Source organism: Camelus dromedarius, chromosome 12 (genome assembly GCF_036321535.1).
Source record: "Camelus dromedarius isolate mCamDro1 chromosome 12, mCamDro1.pat, whole genome shotgun sequence".
NCBI classification, from domain to species: Eukaryota; Metazoa; Chordata; class Mammalia; order Artiodactyla; family Camelidae; genus Camelus; species Camelus dromedarius.
The window spans coordinates 46741309-46763682 of NC_087447.1; the positions used below are offsets into that span (position 1 = coordinate 46741309).

At 38.0% G+C, this 22374-nt stretch overlaps 2 protein-coding genes across 7 annotated transcripts in view; one reads left to right on the top strand and one right to left on the bottom strand.

The window, feature by feature from the left end:
- The window catches only part of NUP98 (nucleoporin 98 and 96 precursor), an 81660-nt gene extending 66491 nt beyond the window's left edge, over window positions 1–15169 (top strand). For all 5 annotated transcript variants that reach the window (XM_031460198.2, XM_031460197.2, XM_031460200.2 and 2 more), the window contains 10 exons: window positions 184–413; window positions 1789–2055; window positions 5876–6033; window positions 6837–6980; window positions 7733–7875; window positions 8997–9218; window positions 11097–11338; window positions 11799–11953; window positions 13499–13610; window positions 13733–15169. In XM_031460198.2, the coding sequence (XP_031316058.1) occupies window positions 184–413; window positions 1789–2055; window positions 5876–6033; window positions 6837–6980; window positions 7733–7875; window positions 8997–9218; window positions 11097–11338; window positions 11799–11953; window positions 13499–13610; window positions 13733–13950 (1891 nt within the window). In that variant the 3' untranslated portion in view covers window positions 13951–15169. The remainder of the gene's footprint in view (window positions 1–183; window positions 414–1788; window positions 2056–5875; window positions 6034–6836; window positions 6981–7732; window positions 7876–8996; window positions 9219–11096; window positions 11339–11798; window positions 11954–13498; window positions 13611–13732) is intronic.
- The window catches only part of ART1 (ADP-ribosyltransferase 1), a 39798-nt gene continuing 21216 nt past the window's right edge, over window positions 3793–22374 (bottom strand). Inside the window, exon 5 of one of the 2 annotated variants that reach the window (XM_064492653.1) lies at window positions 3793–4462. In XM_064492653.1, coding sequence (XP_064348723.1) covers window positions 4404–4462 — 59 coding nt within the window. In that variant the 3' untranslated portion in view covers window positions 3793–4403. Of the gene's footprint in view, window positions 4463–6761; window positions 7045–22374 lie in introns of those variants that run through there. The other variant, XM_064492654.1, reaches the window with a different exon arrangement.

A 22374-nucleotide genomic window follows, 5' to 3' on the forward strand; every position in this document is an offset into this window, starting at 1 on the left:
ATAATGTGTTTGCTCAATAGATGTCAAATAAGTTATTGTTTGATTTTAGGAAACAAAATGTCTTTAAAATCACAGTGGAATGTTTTACATTGTTTATTTGTCATCATAAAAAGAAACAAGTTTGATTGGCAGAAAATTCTAGTATCTGTCATTTTCTGTCTTGTTTGTTATTTGCCCTTGTAGCCTAACTGAGTCTCCATTCAAGGTTCATTTGGAAAAACTCAGTTTGAGGCAACAGAAGCCAGATGAAGACCTGCAGTTATACCAGACACCTCTGGAGCTTAAATTAAAACATAGTACTGTCCATGTGGATGAGCTGTGTCCTCTCATTGTCCCCAATCCGGGAGTTGCTGTCATTCATGACTATGCAGATTGGGTTAAAGAAGCATCAGGAGACTTTTTGGAAGCACAAAGTGAGTATGGACTATGCTTCTAACCTTTGATGTCTCAGGAACAGGAGGAGCATATGTTCTTAGGAGTACACATTTCTTTCTGCCAGTGTAGTGGGAGGATGCCTGAGCTTGCAGTTATCTGTAGAGTTGGGATGAGGAAAATCCCAAACAGGAAGAAATTATATCATTGTTTATCAGTACTCTTATGCCCTTGTTCAAAGGAACTGTAGCAGATCAAATCCCTTAGATTTATGAAATTCCATCTCTCCCCACCCAGAGAACATAGGGAGAGAGAGATTCTTCCTTCTTGCTTTTCTAAATACCACCTGTTCTTCCATGTCCAACTCAAGTCCCACTTGGTCTTCCCAACAACTTTGGTGGTTATAACTTCCCTCCCTGACCTCTCTCACTGGTATCTCTTTACAACTATGATGACCGTGTTTTTCTGAACCAATACTTTGATAAAGGGCTTTTCTAATTTGGGTACTATTTCAAGTAGAAAAATCACACGTTTCACACAACATTTCACCTGACCTTTATTGAAAAATGGAGATTATTTTTGGAATGTTCCATACCACACGTTTTGGAAATTGTTTATGTTCATCTCTGTGTTTGCTTCAGTTGTCTCATCTTCTTTTCAAATAGGTAAGTCATATTCCCAGTGCATGCTCCTAAGTAACTTAAGGTAGTAAACAGTGCTTCCTTTTTGTTTCCCTTCTTGAAGGGCAATATAGCGTAGTGGTTAAGAGTATAGGGTTGGACTTCAATTACTTGAGTTTGAATCCAGCCCATCCCTACCAAGCACTATTTTAACTGTCTCCCCCACCAGACATGCTATATGAGAGCAGAGTCTGTTACATATTGCCTGTAATTTTGAGCAAGTCACTTAATTCTGTATACCTCAGTTTCTTCATCTGTAAAATGAAGATCGTAACTACTGTATAGTTACATTGTGTAGATTAGAGGTGGTTTACTCTTAAATGTTTGAGCATTTTTTAGGCTCACTAAATGTTAAGCTGTGCCTATAGCAGAGAATACTCAACTCACAAGTTTTTAGAACACTTTGTATTTCCTAAAGCGTTTTGTGAACAGAATTTGATCAAATTAGAGGACTTTCCTCTATCATAAGAGATTATATTAGCCATAATTAGGTTAGCAGAACCTGTTTAAAGGAGCATAGAGTTACATTTGTTACATAAGTATCATGGAGTGAGCAAGCTGTTATACCACACACCTGGACCTTGTTAAGACACAGTTGAGTGAAGTAGAGACAGATTCAGGGAAATCAACTTGAGTTGTTGTTTGGGGTGTTTATTAGTTTATGTACTTCTAATGCCACAAAGTGATTCCATCTATGACTTCATATCATTGTGTTGGTTTCCTGTCACTTTCTTAGTTGTGAAGCACTGGAGCCTAACATGGACATTATGTGAAGCTCTGTGGGGCCACTTGAAGGAGCTTGATAGCCAGCTGGATGAGCCTGGTGAATACATTCAGATTCTGGAACGAAGAAGAGCTTTCTCTCGCTGGCTGTCCCATACTGCTGCACCTCAAATTGAGGAGGAAGTCTCCTTAACCCGAAAAGACAACCCTGTGGAGGCTGTCTTCAGCTACCTCACCGGGAAGAGGATCAGTGAGGCCTGCTCTCTGGCCCAGCAGTCAGGTAGGGCATACAGTCCTTCTCTACACCCCTGCCTACTTCCTACTCACTGTCCCCACCCCTTAATTGTGGGTTTGCCCTTATGTTCTAACCTGAGTATTAGGTATAAATTTCCCAGGAAGATTGCTGGTTCCTCTAGAATATGGAATGTGTCTTCTAGTTTTCCTTTTATAACCTTAAACTTTAAATTTAATTAATTAAAATTATTTCTATTTTATATGCCACACATGCATTTACATAAAACTAGAAAATGTAGATGAGAAAAAAGCAATAAGCTAAGTCACCTAAATCCTTTAGTGCTAATCACTGCAAACATTTCAATGTGCAATTTGTATTTGCAGTGTTTACTTTGTAATATATAATGTATATACAAATATGTATACACAGAACAACATACGCATGTGAACTTTTCGAAGATGATATTCTGCTATATATATACTCTGTTCTATAATGTCCTATAATGTAGATATTATAGTAAATTGTTTCTTAGTATTCTTTTAATATATATAAAATGTACCATGTTAGCAGATTCCTTTTTTTGACATCTAGGTTGTCCCCTCCAACCTCCCACTTCCCCCACCAACTGTAAACAATATTCTGAACTTCTTAAACATATGTGTTTGGCACTAATTCACTTATTTCATTCAAATAAATATATAGAAGTTTAATTTTTGGACCTCCTATATATATTTGTATATTTTTAGTTCCCCATCCTTTAATAAGAGGCATTCATCAAAGTTTATAAACCTTTACAGTAACAGTGAAAAAAAGAGGAAAGAAACATTGCCAAAAACAGGAATGACAGAGTGACCATTACTATTACAGAAAAGGGAATACTATGAGAAAGTAGATGAAATTGACAAATTCCTAGGAAGATATAAATTACCAAAGCTCAAGAAAAAGTAGAAAATCTTACTGAATAGGAGTAAACCTTTAGAGGGGAATGAACTCCAGGGCCCAGGAATACCCATGTTTTTTCTTTTATGGTCATTACTACATATCAGAATCAGAAAAGTCAACAACTATGAAATATCTTTTCTTCATTATTAATAGAGCACCTATGATCAAAATTAAAATTTGAAGTGACTTCTTTGCATAGAATAGAGAGGGAAGTAGTGAAAAGTCATCTAATTCTTAAAGGTGCCTCTAAAAAATTCACACATTTGGAGCCTTTCTCCAAGACAGAGTCACATGCATGAAATATTATTCTGTGTAAAACTCGATATGAAATGATTACTGTGTACCATGATTTCTCTGTGTATGTTATGTTGATTTTATCTGAATTTCTTTGGCTGGTTAAAATTCTGAATCTTAATTCTATTTTAGCCAATATTAACATCTATAAAATTTTGACACCCCCCCCAAAAAAGAAAGAGTAGAAAATCTAAATAGATCTATAAAAAAATGGAATTAGTAATTTAAAATCTTCCCTCAGAAAAGCTCAGGCCCAGATGTCTTCACTGGTGAACACAAATTTAAAGAAGAAATAATACCAATTTTCTACCTCTCTTCCAGAAAGTAGAGGAGGGAGCTTTTTCCGCCTCATCCTGTGATGACATTATTGTCCTGATATCAAAGCAGACCTATAAAAAAACTACATCTAACAGGATATTTAATATTGAAATACTGAATGATTTCACCCTAAGATTGAGAACACCATTTCTGGACATTATTGTAATAGATGTTGTAGCCAGTGTATTCAGACAAGATTAAGAAGCAATAGTCATATAGATTAAAAAGGAAGAAATAGAATTGTTTTTATTCACAGAAGGCGTAATTCTGTATGTAGACAATCCTAAGGAATCTACAGAAAAGGTAGTGAGATTAATAAACTAGTTGAGCAAGGTCTCAGGATTCAAAAATCAGTATTCAGAATTCAATTGTATTTCTATGTATCAGCAACAAATACCCAAAAAGTGAAATTAAAAGAATTAAATTCACAGTAGCATCAGAAAAAACAAAATGCTTAAGGAACAAATGTAAAAAAAGTGGCTTATATACTGAAAACCATTGCTGGGGAAGTAAAAATCTAAATAAATAAGGATACGTCCTATATTTGTGGAATATGTCCCAACCCCAGCACTGTTGGCTTATTTGGCTGGTAATACTTCATTGTAAGAGGTTGTCCTGGGCATTGTAGGATATTCAGCAGCATCTCTGCCCTATATGCAAAACAGTCCTTTCCCCTCTAGTTGTGACAACCAGAAACATCTCCAGAATTGCCGAGTGTTCCCTGGGGGACAAAACCACCCAAGTGGAGAACCATTGATGGATTGGAAATTTCAGTATTGTTAAGATGTCTCTTGTCCTCAAATTAATCTGTACATTCAATGCCGTCTCTGTCAAAATCACTAGCAGATGTTTTTGCAGAAATTAATAGACTGATCCTCCTTTGGAAATGTAGAAAAACCTAAACAGTTTTGAAACAGAATGAAGTTAGGAGACTCAGTGCTTTCTAATTTCAAAACTTCCATAAAGCTACAGCATTATGACAATGTGGAACTGGCACAAGGATGAACATACAAATCAATGGAAGAGTAATGAGAATCCAAATATAAAACTCTTTCACTTATAGTCAGTTAATTTATAACAAAAGTGCCATGGTTTAAATGTGAAAAGGATAATCTCACCAACAAATAATGCTGGAAATTTGGATATTCACATGCAGAAGATAAATTTAGATCCTTACCTCGCACCATACACCAAAATCAACTTGAAGTATTCTAGAATCCTACCATTTGCTCAGATTTATGTTCTTATTAACAGGAAAGTCTATGTGAAAAATCAAGGATTGGCAAAAGCTGAATGGTTGATCAGAGCAAAGAGAGATGATCTTAATGAAATGATTGGATCAAGATATGACATGCCAGTTTCTTCTAAAAATTTGTCCAGTAGATACACAGAAATAATCTTTTCTTTTACTATTTTTTGCCTAGAATACTAGCAGCTCATGGTCAGATGGGCTGCAACACTTAACACATGAATCATAGTCCAGTCATATTTTGGTTGCCTATATATACAATCAGGGAGACAGCTTGGCCTGTTAACACATTTCTAGAAGTGTTCCTGATGCATGATTTCTTTCCTCCAGGCCTCTCTAGTTTGTGAAGGAAACTCTGAGATGAGAGCCTTAGTTTCTGGCAGGACAGTACTTTAGTCATTAAACAGTGACCCAAAAACAAAAGGAAAAGGAGTATTGACTTTTAGGAGGTATGTATTAGGGCTGAAGCAGAGTGTTATTCTTTTAATTCACAGTTTAACTGGCAATTATCATCAACTGGAGTTTCCATCCTCTCACATTCTGGTTAATTAGAATCTTTTTATTGCCCCAGGCCTTTGTACTTAAATTTTTTTATTAAGAGAGATACTGGACCCATGAGAGTGAAAGATTCAACCATTCTCTTTATCTCATACATACATATGTTTTTCCTTTAGGTTTGATTTGCCATTTCTGTGTCATTATATAGTATTTACTAGTTGGGCATGTTTACAATTATGTCATCTCAGTTTTCACTTTGAACCAGATGACATTTCCCTCCATTTTACAGATGAAGTGCCTTGTGTAGGGTCACAGAAGTAATAGAGATCTGACACTGAACTCTGCATACTATACAATCTATATGTAATTTAGGTTAAACTACATTGAAGATTTTTTTCCCAAGCAGAAAATGGTAAGTTCTTGTCAATATTTTAGCACTACTGTAGAAAGCACTCAGGTGTTCAGTTCTCCCTCTTTCGGGCTAGAAGAAATAAGATAATGACCCCCAGTGTTTCCCCAAGTCTGTGAATTCTCATCACCAGAGAACTTCCATTTTTCTTGTAGGTGATCATCGTCTTGCCCTTCTTTTATCCCAGTTGGTTGGCAGCCAGTCAGTCCGTGAGCTGCTTACTATGCAGCTGGTGGATTGGCATCAGCTCCAGGCTGACTGCTTCATCCAGGATGAGAGACTGCGCATCTTTGCCCTGTTGGCTGGAAAACCGGTATTTTCCTCTTTTCTTGTAAACGCACATATAAATTTTCTCATAGATTCAGGATTGCTTGAGGTTAAAGCAAAGAGCTTTCTTTGTAAATTGTACACTATTATACATAACTAAGAAACTTATATTTAATTTTTAGCAGAAATATTTTCAAATTATATAGGTACAACATGTTCAGTGGGGGGAGAATTGGTTATATAGAAATCAAAATGTTAAAATTTCACTATATCCCATTTCATAGTGATAAACAATATAATTTACCTGTCTTCCTAGACATATGTCTATTTCAACATATATGCATGCATATTTACCCTTGTATATATTCAAATAAAATGAATTATATATAGCAGTTCTGCAACTTTTTTTTTAACACACTGTATCTGAACATTTTTTCATGCTGTGCGGCCTCTTTCTTTTTAATAGCTACTTTTAGTCCATTTTATGGATGATGTATCATAATTATTTTAAGCCAGTTTTCTGTTGCTGCCTACTGTTTACTTGCCGTCAATTTCCAAAAATGAAATAGCTAATCAGAATTTTGTCACAACTTAACGTTGGCAGCTCTGGGCAGTGAGAAGACCTCTTTGCTCTCAGTGGTTCTCATCTCTTCTTAGAGAACTGATTGTCTAAGTCCACCCTGTCATCTTCCTCCAAGGGACTATGTGTTTTATATCTGGATCATTAACACTGCTTTTTAAATCATTTAAAATGCAACTTGAATGAGTGAACAACATGCAGACCTGGGCAGTAACCAGTACCAGGTAATGTATAATGTAGAGCTGCAATGGCAATTTTGTTTCCTACAGGTATGGCAGCTCTCAGAGCAGAAGCAAATCAATGTATGCTCCCAGTTGGACTGGAAACGTTCCCTGGCTGTCCATCTTTGGTATTTGCTTCCACCAACAGCCTCCATTTCCAGGGCACTCAGCATGTATGAAGAAGCATTTCAGGTATATGTGTTTAGAAGAGCGAAGTAAGAGTCCTGGTAGGAGTTTTCTTTTTGCTAGAGAAGTACTGTGGAGGAAAAAACCATCAAGTCATATTTCCTAATACTCTTTCCTCAGTGCCTTTTTTTTTTTAAGTACCATAAAGTTGAAATGGACACCCAAAATCTGATGGGAAACTTCTTCAAGTATCTACTTCTAGTTTGTTTAATGTAATGAGTTTCCATAACTGACTTTCTTATTGCTGTTTTCCTACCCCAGCATCAGAGGGTTTTTCTTCATTCCTAATGCTATCTTATTCCTTTATGAATTCCCTGAGACCTCAGTATAGCCCCAAACTAGCGTATTTGAAATTTGCCTCTTATTATTATATCTCATATTCCTTGTCCATGTTATAGTTAAAGAATTATTACTGTTTTTAATGCCATCATTCTGTTCTTTTCTTACTGTTCATTTTTATTGTCTTTGATATCATTTGCCAGAATTACTTCTCAGGAAAAAAAGAACACTAAAAAAAAACTGAGTGTAATAAGAATTATGGCAATAGAGGAGGTGGGATTCGTGAGAGCTATCTGAGGTCTTTGCCAGTCCATTGAAGGAAGTTGAAATATGTCTCTGATCAAAATAAATTTAAAATCCTTGAGACATTCTTTTAGAGAATGTCCCATCGTTCCTAGTACACATCTGAGTAACTGAGACATGACAGCATCCAGTGAAACACACTAGCAGCTGATGTATTGTTTTATCAAATTCTTCAGAATACCTCTGAGGGTGACAGATATGCCTGCTCCCCACTTCCCTCATACCTGGAGGGCTCTGGCTATGTGGTAGAGGAGGAGCAAGACTCACAGAGACCTCTTCAAGACGTCTGTTTTCACCTTCTAAAACTCTACAGTGACAGGTAAATCAGAGCCATGTGTTAGTCATTTGAGGGCTCCATGAGCCTAGGGAGTCCTTTTCTGAGAGATGTACCTCAAGGTGCCAGAAATAGAGAAATCAAAGCCAGAATGAGATAGTAACCCTTGTTCTCATGTGAGGTAAATTGCTATGACTAAAACTCTTAAAGTGTAAGGAACTGCACTACCCAATATAATGGGCCACTATTCACCTAAGACTATTGTAATTTAAATTACATTTTTAAAATTTAATTGCTCATTCACACTAGCCATATTTCAAGTGTTTAGTAGCCTCATATGGTAATGCCTATCTTATTGATCAAGGCAGATTATAGAACATTTCCATCATCATACAAAGTTCAGTTTGATAGCACTGATCAAGGAAAACTACTCATTGCTTGGAGAGGGGTTAGAAACGTAAAATGTCTGGGATCTTAGGTGAAAGGGAAAAGCTTTAGTTAGTAATCCAAGGCCCAGATCTTTAAAACTTGCAGGTGTGGGATCTTAGCTTATACTGTCTTATGGTCTGGGACTTGCAAGCTAGGAATGTAACACATAGACTGGTCTGGAATCACTGAAATCCCTGGGCCCCTAGCAGAAGAAAAAGCTAGTCTGTAGGGAGACTTTCAACTCTCAGGTACCTGGATTTCTGTACAAAGAATAATACCCACTGTAGACAAAATCGAAGGTGAGAATTACAAGTCATAGAAAGAAATAACCATCATGAAGGCCAGTTCGCTGTTGAAACAGAAGTAGTACTCCAGCAACTTCAGGTAGTACAACAATCGGAAAAACACTAAGACCACTGTTTTTTAAATGGTTAAGAAAAGTAATCGACACTATGAATGAAAGAATGGAAGGGTAAGAGTTTTGAAGACTCCCTTGTACCAGAATGGTACAAATATAGACCAAACAGTTATCAGCAAACCTGTGAGAAGAGCCACAGGAGAGGAGGTGCCTTGGTTTTCAGTAGGATCTATAATCTGGCTGAATTTCAAGGAGGAAGACTGTAAGGCTTATGATGCTTCTGCCTTTATTGTTTTCTAAGCCATAGCCAAAATAGCCAGCGCATCCAGGTGGTCTGTCAGCTGGGTATGGTAACTCTCAGCACATTCTCCTTTTGCAGACATTATGATCTCAATCAGCTGTTGGAGCCTCGAAGCATAACAGCAGATCCTTTGGACTACCGCCTAAGCTGGCACTTGTGGGAGGTGCTGCGGGCTCTTAACTACACCCATCTCTCAGAGCAGTGTGAGGGTGTGCTGCAGGCCAGTTATGCTGGCCAGCTGGAAAGTGAGGGGCTCTGGGAGTGGGCTGTGTTTGTCCTCCTGCACATCAGCAACTCAAGGTGAGAAGCCATTGAACGCACTGAGTGCATCTAGTACAACAGAACAATGACAAAGAAATCAGTCTCTTAGGGTTAAATTCAGCAAGTAAGTATTGAGAATGTGTTTTGGGTCCAGCCTTTTGATAATCCTTAAGACAGCTCACTCTGCAGCCCAGACTTTCTGTATTCATGTGAATAAATTAGAAATGAGATTGCTTTTGATTAGTGCCAAATCATGCTATTTATCTTAAGGCCTCTCAGTCTGAGAAATCTCTGTGAACTGCAGAATCTCTGTGAATCTTTCTAGAGATAAGATTAAAAAAACCTATAAACTTGGAGTGGGAAATAATTAAGTGGAAAGGGAAGGATATGGCCAGGCGGGGAAACCCCATTAACTTAGGCACAGATTCCTTGAATGTGGCATGTTTAGAATTATGCAGAATTAGTGCTGGCTAAGTTGCCTCAGTGGATCCGTGGAGTAATTTCATGGGTTGGGAGGGAGGGCCTCTGCTTTCTTCTGTCTACTGGGTTTCTCCCTTTCTGGCATTCGCTTGCCATCCACCCACCACCCCTCAAGTTTGATAGTATTGTATTTACCTATTTGCCAAATACAACCTCACTTGGATATGTAATGTTTTCTTAAATGGAAACTAGAGAAACACGTTTTCTCCATGCTGTGAATGACATAGAGTTTGTTAGTGGTAGCAGCATGGTGTAACAGTAAGAACAAAAATATTTATACAGTACTTTGTTATATAGTGCTTTTATATATTTGTACACTGTTGTAAGTACTTTAAATATATTAACTCAGTGTTCATAATGAACCTCTGAGATAGACACTCTTACTGTTTATTTTATAGATGAGCACCCCAAGGCATAGAGAGATGAGGTATCTTTTGCTCAAAGTCACATAGCTAGTAAATGACAGAGTGAGGCTTTCAACTCAAGATACCCAGAGTATGTGCTCTTAATCATTGTGCTGCACCATCTGTCATGTTGTAGGGCATGGAAAGAAGTTGAGTTCTGTAGTCCTCAACTGATCTGTAAAATCATAATGTTAATCTCTATTCAAAGGTGATTGTGAAATTAAAGGAGTAAAAGTATAAAGCATCTAGCACAACCTTCTCTCTAAGGACTTTGTCCTTCCTCTTCCCCCTTAACAGGAAGCAAAATGATCCCAGACTTTTCCTTTGAGTTTATTTAAACACATTCATGGGGAATTTCACATAGTAAAGGGCTGACTGATGGGGTGATTGATGATTGGCTGTGGGGAAGCAGATTCTGTTTCCTGAAAGAGGTTGGGGGAGATCTGTAACAAAAATGGTTGCTCTTTGGCCCAGACAGAAAAGGACTCTCATTAAGGGATCTTGAGCAGAAATAATGAGTTTAGCCTAAATCTAGTGGTAAAGAGAAAATAAATGAGGACGGCTGATGGCTTTAAGGGGAAACAAGGACCTGGAAGAGACCTTACTTTTAAAGACTACTTAGTTTACTTGCACTGACCATGTAGGAGGGAGGGGAGGGAGAAAGTTGGGAATGAGCTGCGGAGGACTGTTCTCTGGAGTCTAGAATTATCCTGTCCCAGTCTTTCACCTCCTGTTAACTAGAAAGGAAACAAGAAATGAGCCTAGTGAGGAGAAAGCCTTTTCTGGGCAGTGGGCAACCTTCCCCAGAGTATCAGTTTTCAGGCTTTTTTTTTTACTATGTTTCTATTCTATTTCATTTTAAAAATTAATGCTGATGTGATGGCTTTTTACCCTAAGCGACATTTGAGGTAATCTATAAAGGGTCAAGACCTGTAGTTTAAGAGACTGCCCCAGGGGCCACTCTGAGCTGTCTGAGGTAGCCTTCTGTATCAGTGAGGATGTCATTTATTCCAGCTTATCTTTCCACCCATAGCATGCGTGAGAAAGCTGTTCGAGAGGTGCTTACCCGGCACTGCCAGCTATCAGAGACTCCTGAATCCTGGGCTAAGGAAACTTTCCTGACCCAGAAGCTTTGTGTGCCTGCTGAATGGATTCATGAGGCCAAAGCAGTGCGAGCACACATGGAATCTGACAAACATTTGGAGGCCCTCTATTTATTTAAAGCAGGGCACTGGAACCGCTGCCACAAACTCGTCATCCAGCACTTAGCTTCTGGTGAGTGCTTCAGGCTAGGGCCTGTGTCTCCTGGAATCACCCAGATTCTTCCAACATATGACCCCATGATGAGTCAGGCCAGAGATGATGCTCAGTACAGGACATGGCAGACTTGAATCAGACCATACTTTGTGAAAGTTCTCTGCAGAAGATGCTTGGTGAGAAGGGGCTAGGAGGGGCAGGGGTCAATAGCAATATTGTTACATTACCGTTTGCCAGAAATATTTTTGATATACACTGATTATGTTAAGCTCTTTATTTATTTAGGGAGTTTAGCAACACCAGAAATATCTGGGCAACTAAAGCCGGGAATTATTCATTCACACTTTTCTTTAGAGAATTTCAAAATACCTACTGTAATTTTCAAGTCTGACCCAGCATAGCTCTCCCTTTCCTCCTGTCTTGGATTTCTGCCATGTCCTCCGTCTGTGCACTTTTGATCAATATTTTGTTTCTTCAGATGCCATTATTAATGAGAACTATGACTACCTGAAGGGGTTCTTGGAAGACCTGGCACCTCCAGAGCGTAGCGGTCTAATCCAGGACTGGGAAACATCTGGGCTTGTTTACCTGGACTACATTCGAGTCCTTGAAATGCTCCACCATATACAGCAGGTACTGAGTTCCTTAAACCATGGCCTGATTCTCCTTTTCCCTTGCCTGTAAAGCCACAGAGACCTCAAAAGGCCTGAGCAGCGACTTGAAAAACTCATTGGCAGAGATGGCACTATCAGCAAGAGGGACGTTTTGGTGAAGCTAATTTGATGTAGCCATTATGACAGCTCTTTGATTATCAGAATTTATAAAAACATTTTTTTCTGCTTATTGCCAAGTTGGATGTACAACGAACATTCCTAAGGCTTGTCCATCGTCAGTCTCCTCCTCTTGTCCAGCCCTAGTTTGAGTGAGAGGCTCAGAGTTGAGAGATACAGTCAGGTCAGAGGTTTGGTGAGGATAATTGTTTCACATAACAGTTGGCATGTTTTAATATTGCAAGTATTACGGGGGGCAGTCTGGTGAAGCGCATGTATGGATTGCTAATGTTTTTAAATGCCTGAGATTTAAATATGTAGGATTACACAAGAAACTAATTACACTAAAATATAGTTATTAAAATATTAAAAACTTGTGGTAAGTAATAAGTGCTTTATTAACATCTTAAATAACCTCCAGCAGTGGATCTACTAACTACTGTAATTTTGAAATATATTTAAAAATCGCTAACAACTGTAATGTTGTTACATTATGTTACATTACATAATGTTGAAAGTAGCTATGATTTCCTGGGTTTTTTGTTTTTTTGGTTTTGTTTTTTGGATTTGACCAGCTTTATTTATCGAAAATGGTACATATATAAATATTCTTAGACATTTTTGCATTCTACAAGGCTGAGGATTCTTGTGGGTTTTTTGTAGGGGTATAGGTTTTTTTTTTTTTTCCTTTTTTTTCCCCCCCTTTTTCCCCCCCTTCCCCCCCCCCATTTTTTACCCCTTTTTTTTCTATCATTTTTCTCCCCCACCTCTTTTTTCTCATTTGACAGGAGGAGGGTCTCATCCCAAGTCCTGGGTTGCTGCCTGGGTCCAAATTGATAGTGTTTTTCTTTAAAAAAAATTTTTTTTTAATTAAAGGAAGTAAAAGGAAGAGGAAAAAGCAGTGTTTCTAAGCCAGTCACCTGATTTTGTTGTGTGAGTTGGAGTATGATTTCTGTTGATATCAAAATCACAGTCACTGTTAATATCTACATTAATGATTAAATGCTAATTCTTGGTTGGAGTCAGGAGACCTAAATTAAATGCCAGTTTGGGCTCCACCTTTCACTGTGTGCTCTGAAGAAGTCAGTACCATGTCTCTGAACCCACATTCATCTAGATTTTCAGTGCCATGTTAAAGCTTGCTGGTTACATGAATGGTGATCTCAAGATTTTCCCAGTCTAAGGCCCTGAATACTATATTGCTTTCCTGTTGTGTGTTAATGCTAAGGTCCTGTCTTGTCCTCAGCAACTAGGCTAGATGATGGTGACATGACACTGCCAGCCAGCTTCTTGGGCTTTCCCCTCCCTACCTCATTCTTGTTTCAGAGTTTTGCATAGTCAGTGTATGGCTAGGATTGGGTTGATGGGAACTCCTCTTGGCCTAATTGGGTTCTCTGCTTCTTTGTAGGTGGATTGCTCAGGTTATGAACTAGAGCAGTTACACACCAAAGTGACTTCACTGTGCAACCGGATAGAGCAGATCCAGTGTTACAATGCCAAGGATCGCTTGGCACAATCAGGTCAGCCTCTTGCCTCTTCCCCCACTCCTGCCTGCTCACTGCCTGTCTTTATGATTATTACCCCCCCACCCCTCCCTCCCTCACCCCCAGTCCTTGGTGCTCACTTTGCTCTTTTTATCCAGATATGGCCAAACGTATAGCCAACCTGTTACGGGTAGTACTGAGTCTTCAGCATGCCCCTGATGCACCCTCCGACTCAACGCTGGACCCTCAGCGAGTCCCTTTGCGCCTGTTAGCTCCCCACATTGGCCGGCTCCCCATGCCTGAGGACTATGCCTTGGAAGAACTGCGCAGTCTCACCCAGTCCTACCTACGGGAACTGACTGTTGGGAGCCAGTGAGCCCTGGGCTCCTCCCCCCACACTCACATGCTCATTCACACTCACCACACAGAGGTCCCCTGCATTGAGTTGATTGGCACTGTTTGCCATTCTCTGAGTTGGCTGTGGAATCCACCCTCCCTTCCTGCTGCCCAAGCAGCATCCTCCAGTTGTTCAGGGCTTTTCTTAATACTAAACATAGCATAAGGGCTTTTGGAACCCAAAAAAGGAGCCAAGTCTCTTTTTACCATCATCAAATACCTTTTTTTTTCTTTTCCTTTCTTTTTTTTTCTTTTTTTTTTTTTTTCCCCCTCTTTTTAAAAATGGTCAGTAAAATGCCTTTGACAGAATTCTCCCCTCCTCAAAGAACCAGGGAATCCTTTTCCACCCTTATCCATTCTGGATCTGGTGACCATCCGTGCCAACCTGATACCCTACTCCTACTCCCACCCGTTTATACTAGGACTCTTTAGAAGGAGTAGGACATGTGATGGGACAAATATGTTTTCCTAGGACTGTCTATCCTTAGCAGATGAACTATCCATAGAAGGAAGGAGACTCTGTCTTAAGTAAGTTGGATTAACACTGACGTTTGGAGTCAGAAGAGGGTTGGGCTAAGTTAGGAAGCAGAACAGAGTCTGACTCATTTTGGGTAGAAATAAGTGCCTGCCATGGAGGGATGGAACTTCAGGAACCTTCAAGGCTTGCTTGTTCCTACCTTGAATGTTCTGTGAACACCAAACCTTCCCTACTACCATGTGCAGGAGCCCTTGGTCACAGATCCCATGTCTCTAAGAAGCTCTCAAAGCTCAGTTTGGTGCCTGGTTTTCAGTCATCTTGCTGGGCATCCTGTCTAGATTTGCCTGAAGAGTTTGGATAAAACCACAGGTTGGGTAGCCCTCCCTGTCCCTCCCATTCTAGCCCAAACCATTTCCCACCCTCCATCTACAGTCCTAGAAGGTAAAACCATCACTGAGGCAAGCAAAGAGCTGGGCTTCAGGGGCAGGCACAGGGCCTTGGCTACACTGCTGCCAGCTATGGGGAGCCCCAGCTAACAGCCTGAGACTGCTGTTGTTGGGGCTGTCACAGACATCATGGCCATGCCTGGGTCTTTATGCATGAAGATTATGTAAAGGTTTTTATTAAAAAGTATATATATATAAATAAATGATCTAGATTATTTTCCTCTTTTTCTGAAGCTACTTTCTTAAAAAAATAATAAAATGAAATGTTTACAGCATTCTGTATTGGCTTTTTTCCCTTTGTGTTCCTGAGCCTTCTTGCCCTGAGGAGCTTTATGATTGGCCTTGTTTAATTTGCAGTCTAAAGGGAGACTGGCCATGGGTTAAGGAGAGAATAGTTTGGTGCTAAACTGGGATACAGACTAGATCAAAGGCCAGATTAATAAGGGCCAATTTGGGAGTGAGGGGGTTGAAATTATTGATGAATCCTGACTGCTGTACATATATTTATGTGCTTGGATTCCCAGTCCTAGGGGGATGGGGAGGCTCTCAAATTACACAGTGGAATATACTTTGCATTCAAAGCCTCCTTGCTCTCCTGCTCTGGGGGATTTTGTTGGTTTTTAAACCTAAAGCTTGGATCGCACTTCACCTTTCTGATTTGGTTTCCATTGTGTAAAGGAAAGATTGACCTGATATTGCTGCTTCACAGGGCTTGTTCTTGAGAGGGATCAAATAAGGCTGGTGAATAGGTTTGTTGGTTGGTTGGTTTGATCTGTTTAGTTGAAAATGTGAGCAAGTTCCAATTAGGATTAGGCCAGAGACATCTGGGGCATCGAGGAGATGAGAAGCAGAGTGGGACTTCCCTTTAATTTGGGCCCCTGAGGACAGGGGTTACTCAGCTGGGAATCTCCCTCCATTACTGACTGACTGTAAACCAAGTGAATCACAGAGCACTGCTGGACTTCTAGCAAGGAATTTGTTCTGTGTTCCTCACCAGAGGTGTTTTGTGAAAAGTGAGTGTGCTATAGAAATGGCTAGCTTTTAGGAGTGTTAAGAACTGAATATGGGCAGTATTTCCTCTTAGGACAAGTATTTTTTTTTAACTCTATGAAATATTTATCACAATAGCTATGTCTTAAATTTTTAAGCTCAAAAATACAAAAGCAAGAAACAGTTGTTCTGAAACAATACACCTGTGGAATCCACAACCTAATACAATATCCAAAATAAGTATTTCCTCAGCAAATGCTGGAATAATACCAAAAGCAAAGATAACAGAGATCTGGAAATTAAATGTGGGATTAGCAGAGCCAAAGTGTGCAGAGTAATTGCTTTTTTAGATTTTTACTCAATTTCTTTACTTGTATTTCCAGAAAATTGTTTCAGATTTTTTTGTTGTTTTTCAAAGAACCAGCTGTCAGACTTAACAGTTTTACTGGAGTTCTGTATTGTAATACATTAATTACTGCTTTTAAACATTCATTTTTATTCTTTTCTGAGGATTTTAAAAAAACATTTTATTGTAAAAATTTTCATCTACATAAAAGTAAAATGGTGTCTCAATTTTTAAATTTTATTTCATCTTTACCCCCATTCTTATTTTCTGACCGCTCAGTGGTATTTCTAAGGCAGGGAATCATTTCATTAATACCTAAGCATTTCTAACTTGTAAGTTTTTATAAATATAATCACAATACCATTGTCATACCTAACAAAGTTAACAATAATTCCTAAATGTTAACTAATACCCTCTGTATTTTCAAATTTCCCCAATTATCTCAAAAGTAAAATTTTACAGTTAATCAAGTTTGAATCAGGATCTAAATGGGTCCATACTTTGCATTTGGTTGATAAGTCTTTTAAATCCCTTAATCTGTTAACTTCTTTTTAAAGTGCTCTTTATTTGATGAAGTAATTGGGTCATTCATAGAAGGCCAGGGGCTTCTAGATTTGGCTGATTGTGCCTCTCCCTCCCTTACTTGCTATAAACCACTGGTTAGACCTAGAGACTTGATTAGATTCAGGGTCCTTCTCATAGATGGTGCTGTGTGTTAGCACGTTGGAAATCAGTGTCTGGCTGTCTCATTTTTAGTAATATTAAGATTGTTGGCAGTGGAGAGAATAGTAGCTCAGTGGTAGAGTGCATGCTTAGTATGCACGGGCGAGGTCTAGGGTTCAATTTCCAGTACCTCCATAAAAAAAAAAAAAAAGACTGTTGATTCAGGTGTTGTCAGCCTGACTCCCTTTATAAAGCTTCTGTCAACCTTCCATCTCATGACAGTCATGACCAAGACTTACTGTTTTGTTATTGTAGAGTCCTTATCTTTTTCTATGTGGTGATTCAGTATTTTCAAAATAGGGACTTACATCAGTTATTGTTCAGGTACTTTTTTTTTCCCATAATGACTTTTTTAAAATTACCCACCAACTTTTAGAACTATTTTTTTCAAGCTAACATTTTCACCCCAAAACACGCTAAATATGTTATAATAAATATTTCGACTTTTTTTCAGGTAAAGATACTAGTTTTTCTATAACTCTTTAGTCTGTTCCATGTGTGAGCTATTTCCATGTGCTTTGAGGCACTCTTGAATTTAGCCTTTATTTTGCCCTAAAGGTATCCTGCAAAATGTTATTTTTAAGTATAATTAGTGCCACCAAAACACTAAATAATTGCTGAAGAAAATGGTATAGAAAGAATGCATCTTTTACCTCCACACCCAATCCCTATAACATCTACCTCTCACTCGTCTTCCCCCTTCAACAAGTACCTTAACTGCATTACATTACTTACGTATAAACTAAATTCATTTTAATTTTATTTTTAAAGTTATTACGTAGGAAAATTCACTTTTGGTGTGCATATGTTAGTTTTAATACATAGATTTGTATAACCACCCCACAATCAGGATACAAAATGTTCTGTCACTCCTAAATTCTCCCTTTCTCTTTAAGTCAGACCATCTTACTAATCATTACTACTAGCAACCTGTTCTCCTTCACTATAGTTTTGTTTTTATAGAATGTAATATAAATGGATTCATACAGTATGTGATCTTTTGTTACTGGCTTCTTTCACTTAGTATAATGACTTCAGGGTTCATCCATGTTATAGCATGTATCAGTACTTCATTCCTTTAAAAAAATTAATGTTTTTAGAGCACTTTTGGGTTCACAAAATTGAATGGAAGGCACAGATTTCCCATAAACCCCTGCCCCCATACATTCATAGCCTCCCCGACTATCAACATCCCCCCCAGAGTGGTACATTTGTTACAACTGATGAACCTACACTGACACATCTTCATCACTCAAAGTCCACAGTTGACATTACATTTGATGCTTAGTATTATCAGTTCTCTGGGTTTAGACAAACATGATGTATAATCATCATTATGGTATACAAAGTATTCCCTTTTTTTCACTACACTAAAATTCTCTGAATTCTTTTTGCTCTGCTGATTCTTCTTCCCCAGTCACCTACAACTCCTAGCAACCACTGAACTTCTTCCTATCTTCATAGATTTGCCTTTTCCAGAATGTCATATAGTTGGAATCATACAGGATGTAGCTCTTTCAGATTGTCTTCTTTCACTTATTAATATGCATTTGAGGTTCCTTCATGTCTTCATAGCTTAATAGCTCATTTATTCTTAATGATGAATACTAAGTATTGCATTGTCTGGATGTACCACAGTTTATCCATTCACTTGTTGAAGGTCATTTTGTTTGTTTATAGGTTTGGCAATTATGAAAAGAGCTGCTATAAATATTTATGCATGAATTTTGTGTTATCATAAAAGTTGTTACTTCTCTAGGCATTGGATTCCTGGGTCATATGATAAATGTATGTATAACATTACAAGAAACTGCCAGGCCATTTTCCAGTGTAGCTGTTCCATTTTTGCATTCCCATAATCAATGTATGAAGGTTACAGTAGCTTCACAACCTCTCCAGCACTTGGTATTGTTAATATTTTTTATTTTGGCCATTCCAATAAATATGTAGTAGTATCTGAGGTTGTTGAATCATTAATAAAAAAATCTGACAAATAAAAGCCCTGGACCTGATGGTTTCACTGTCGAATTCTAACAAACAATAAAAAAAAACTAGTATCAGTCCTTGTCAGGCTTTTCCAAAAAATTGAAGAGAATACTTCCTAACTCATTCCATGAGGCCAGCATAATCCTGATTCCAACGCTAGACCAAGACACTATGAGAAAAGAAAACTACAGACCAATATCATTTATGAATATTGATCCAACAATCCCCAACAAAATACTTGCAAACTAAATTCAGCCGCATGTTAAAATGATTACACACCAAGTGGGATCCATTCCTCGAACACAAGGATGTTTCAATACATTAAGAAATTACTAAATATACTATACCACATTAACAGAATGAAGGAAAAAAACCCATGTGATCATCTCAATTGATGCAAAAAAGCATTTGAAAAAAAAAATCAGCACCCTTTCATGATAAAGATGACAAACTAGGAATAGAAGGAAACTACTCCAGCATAATAAAAGCCATATATGAAAACCAGCAATGAACATCTTACTCAATGTGAAAATGGGAAAGTCTTTTCCTCTAAGATCAAGAACAAGGTAAAAATGTCTATTTTTGAAAAGAAACAGATTCACAGATGTAGAGAAAGAACTAGTGGTTACCAGTGGGGAGAGGGAAGAGGGAGGGGCAAGATGGAGGTGGAGGATTAAGAGGTACAAACTGAGGTATAAAATAAGCTACAAGGATGTATTGTACAACATAGGGAGTATAGCTAATATTTTATAATAACTATAAATGGAGTATAACCTTTAAAAATTGAATCACCATATTGTATATTTGTAACATATAATATTGTACACCAACTATACTTCGATTTTTAAAATATGATATTGTAAAATACATAAAATTTAAAAAGAGAGAAATATCAACTTGAAAAAAAAAAGTCTGTTTTCACCACTTCTATCAACATAATACTGGAAGTTCTAGCCAGGGCAACTGGGCAAGAATGACAAATAAAAGACATCCAAATTAGAAAGCAAAAGTATCTCTGTTTGCAAATGATATGATTGTTTATGTAGAAAACTAAAGATTCCACCAAAACAAACAAACAAATCCCACTGTTAGAACTATGGGATGAATTCAGCAAAGTAGCAGGATACAAAACCAACATGCAATATCAGTTGCATTTTTATACACTAACAACAATCTGAAAAGGAAATTAAAACAATTCCACTTATAGTAACATCAAAAAGAATAAAACATTTAAGAATAAACTTAACCAAGGAGGCAAAAGATATGCACTGAAAACTATAAAACATTGCTGAAAGAAATGAAAGAAGACACAAATTGAAAGACAGCCATGTTCATGAATTGAAGCACTTACTATTAAGCTGTCCATACTATCCAAAGCAATCTACAGATTTAATGCAATTCCTAACAAAATCTCAGCTTTTTTTTTTTTTTCTGAAATAGGTCCACCCTAAAATTCACATAGAATCTCCATAGACCTGGAATAGCCAAAACAATCTTGGGCGGTGGGGAGAAAAAGGGGGTGGATGTAGCTCAGTAATAGAGTGCATGTTTAGCATACACAAGATACTGGGTTCAATCCCCAGTAATTTCATTTAAAAAAAAGAAAAAGGAAAAGGAAAAAGCTTGAGGACTTATACTTCCTGATTTCAAAATTTACTACAAAGCTAAGTAATCAAAACTGTGATACTGGCATAAAGACAGGCATATAGACTAGAAATAGAATAGAGAGTCCAGGAATTATCTCTTGCATATATGGTCAAATGCTTTTTGACAAGGGTGCCAAAACCATTTAGTGGGAGGAAAGGACAGTCTTTCCACTAAATGATTTTGAGAAAACTAGGTATCTATTTGCAAAGAAATAAAGTTGGATAATTAACACCATATAGAAAAATTAAGTCAAAATAGATCAAAGATTTAAATGTAAGACATAAAATTATAAAACTCTTAGAAGAAAATATAGGGTAAAATCCTCACCACATTGGATTTGGCAGTGATTTCTAGGATATGACACTAAAGGCACAGGAAACAAAAGAAAAACATAGACAAACCAAACTACATGAAAAGTTTTAATTTTGTCCATCAAAAGACACTACAAACTGAGTAAGAAGGCAACCTGAGTAAGGCAAACTGAGTAAGAAGAATGGGAGAAAATATCTGCAAATTATTTATTTGATAAGGGATTAATGTCCAGAATATAAAGGGAACTCCTAGAACTCAGCAATTAAAAATGGACAAAGGACTTGAATAGACATTTCTGCAAAGAGAATATACAAACGGCCAATAAGCACATAAAAAGGTGCTCAACATCACAAATCATTAGGGAAATACAAATCAAAACTGCAAATGAGATACTACTGCATACCCATTAGGATGGCCATTATCAGTAAAGCAGAGAGTAACAAATGTTGAAGAGGATATGTAGAAACTGGAACACTTGTGCATTGCTGGTGGGAATGTAAAAAGGTATGTCCGCTGTGGAAAACAGTATGGCAATTCTTTAAAAAGTTAAAAACAGAATTACCATACGATCCAGCAATTCCATTTCTGGGTATATATATCCAAAAGAACTGAAAGCAGAGTCTTGTACACCCATGTTCATAGCAGCATTATTCACAATACTTGATACGTGAAAGCAACCCAAGTGCCCAACAAGAGAAGAATGAGTAAGCAAAATGTGGCACATACATATAATAGAATATTATTCAGCCTTAAACAGGGAGGAAATTCTGACACATGCTACAACATGGATGAAACTTCAGGACATTATGCAAAGAGTAATAAGTCAGACACGAAAAAAAAAAATGTGAACCACCTAGTCAAAATCATAGAGACAGAAAATAGAATGTAGTTGCCAGGGGCTGGGTCTTGTGAAGTGTGTGTTCCTGAAGATATCCTGACTAATTCACTGGGACCATCATGCAAATACTGTTGTCTTCTGTGCATCAAGCAACGTGCTAGGTACTTGACTTGTATTATCAGGTTATCTTATTTAATTTTTACAACAATTATTTAAGTGAGGACCGTTAATCCCATTATCCTGTTTGAAAAAACTGAAACCCAGGAAGTTTCAGTATCTTGCCCAGGTCAGACAGCTCAAAGGACAGAGCTGAAAGTGACTCTTAATCTTGTGTTTTACCTGCTACCCAATACCACCCATGATGCTGGGCGTGGGGAGAATGAGGAGGCTCAGACTGGGATGGCTGTGGGGACTCAGAGGCAAGGATGTGGGCTGCATCTCCTCTTTTGTGCGGCCACCTGTAGCAGCCTGAGGCTTGACACCATTCCCACCAGGAGGGGAGAACTTGCTTGGCACAAAGCACTTAGGCTAGACAGATATGTCAGTCCTTCACTGAGGGTAGAGCTGACAGTCTGAAGGGAGCCTCAAGAATGCAGCAATGGGGCCAGAGATAGGAGGACAGTTACCATCCACAGGCC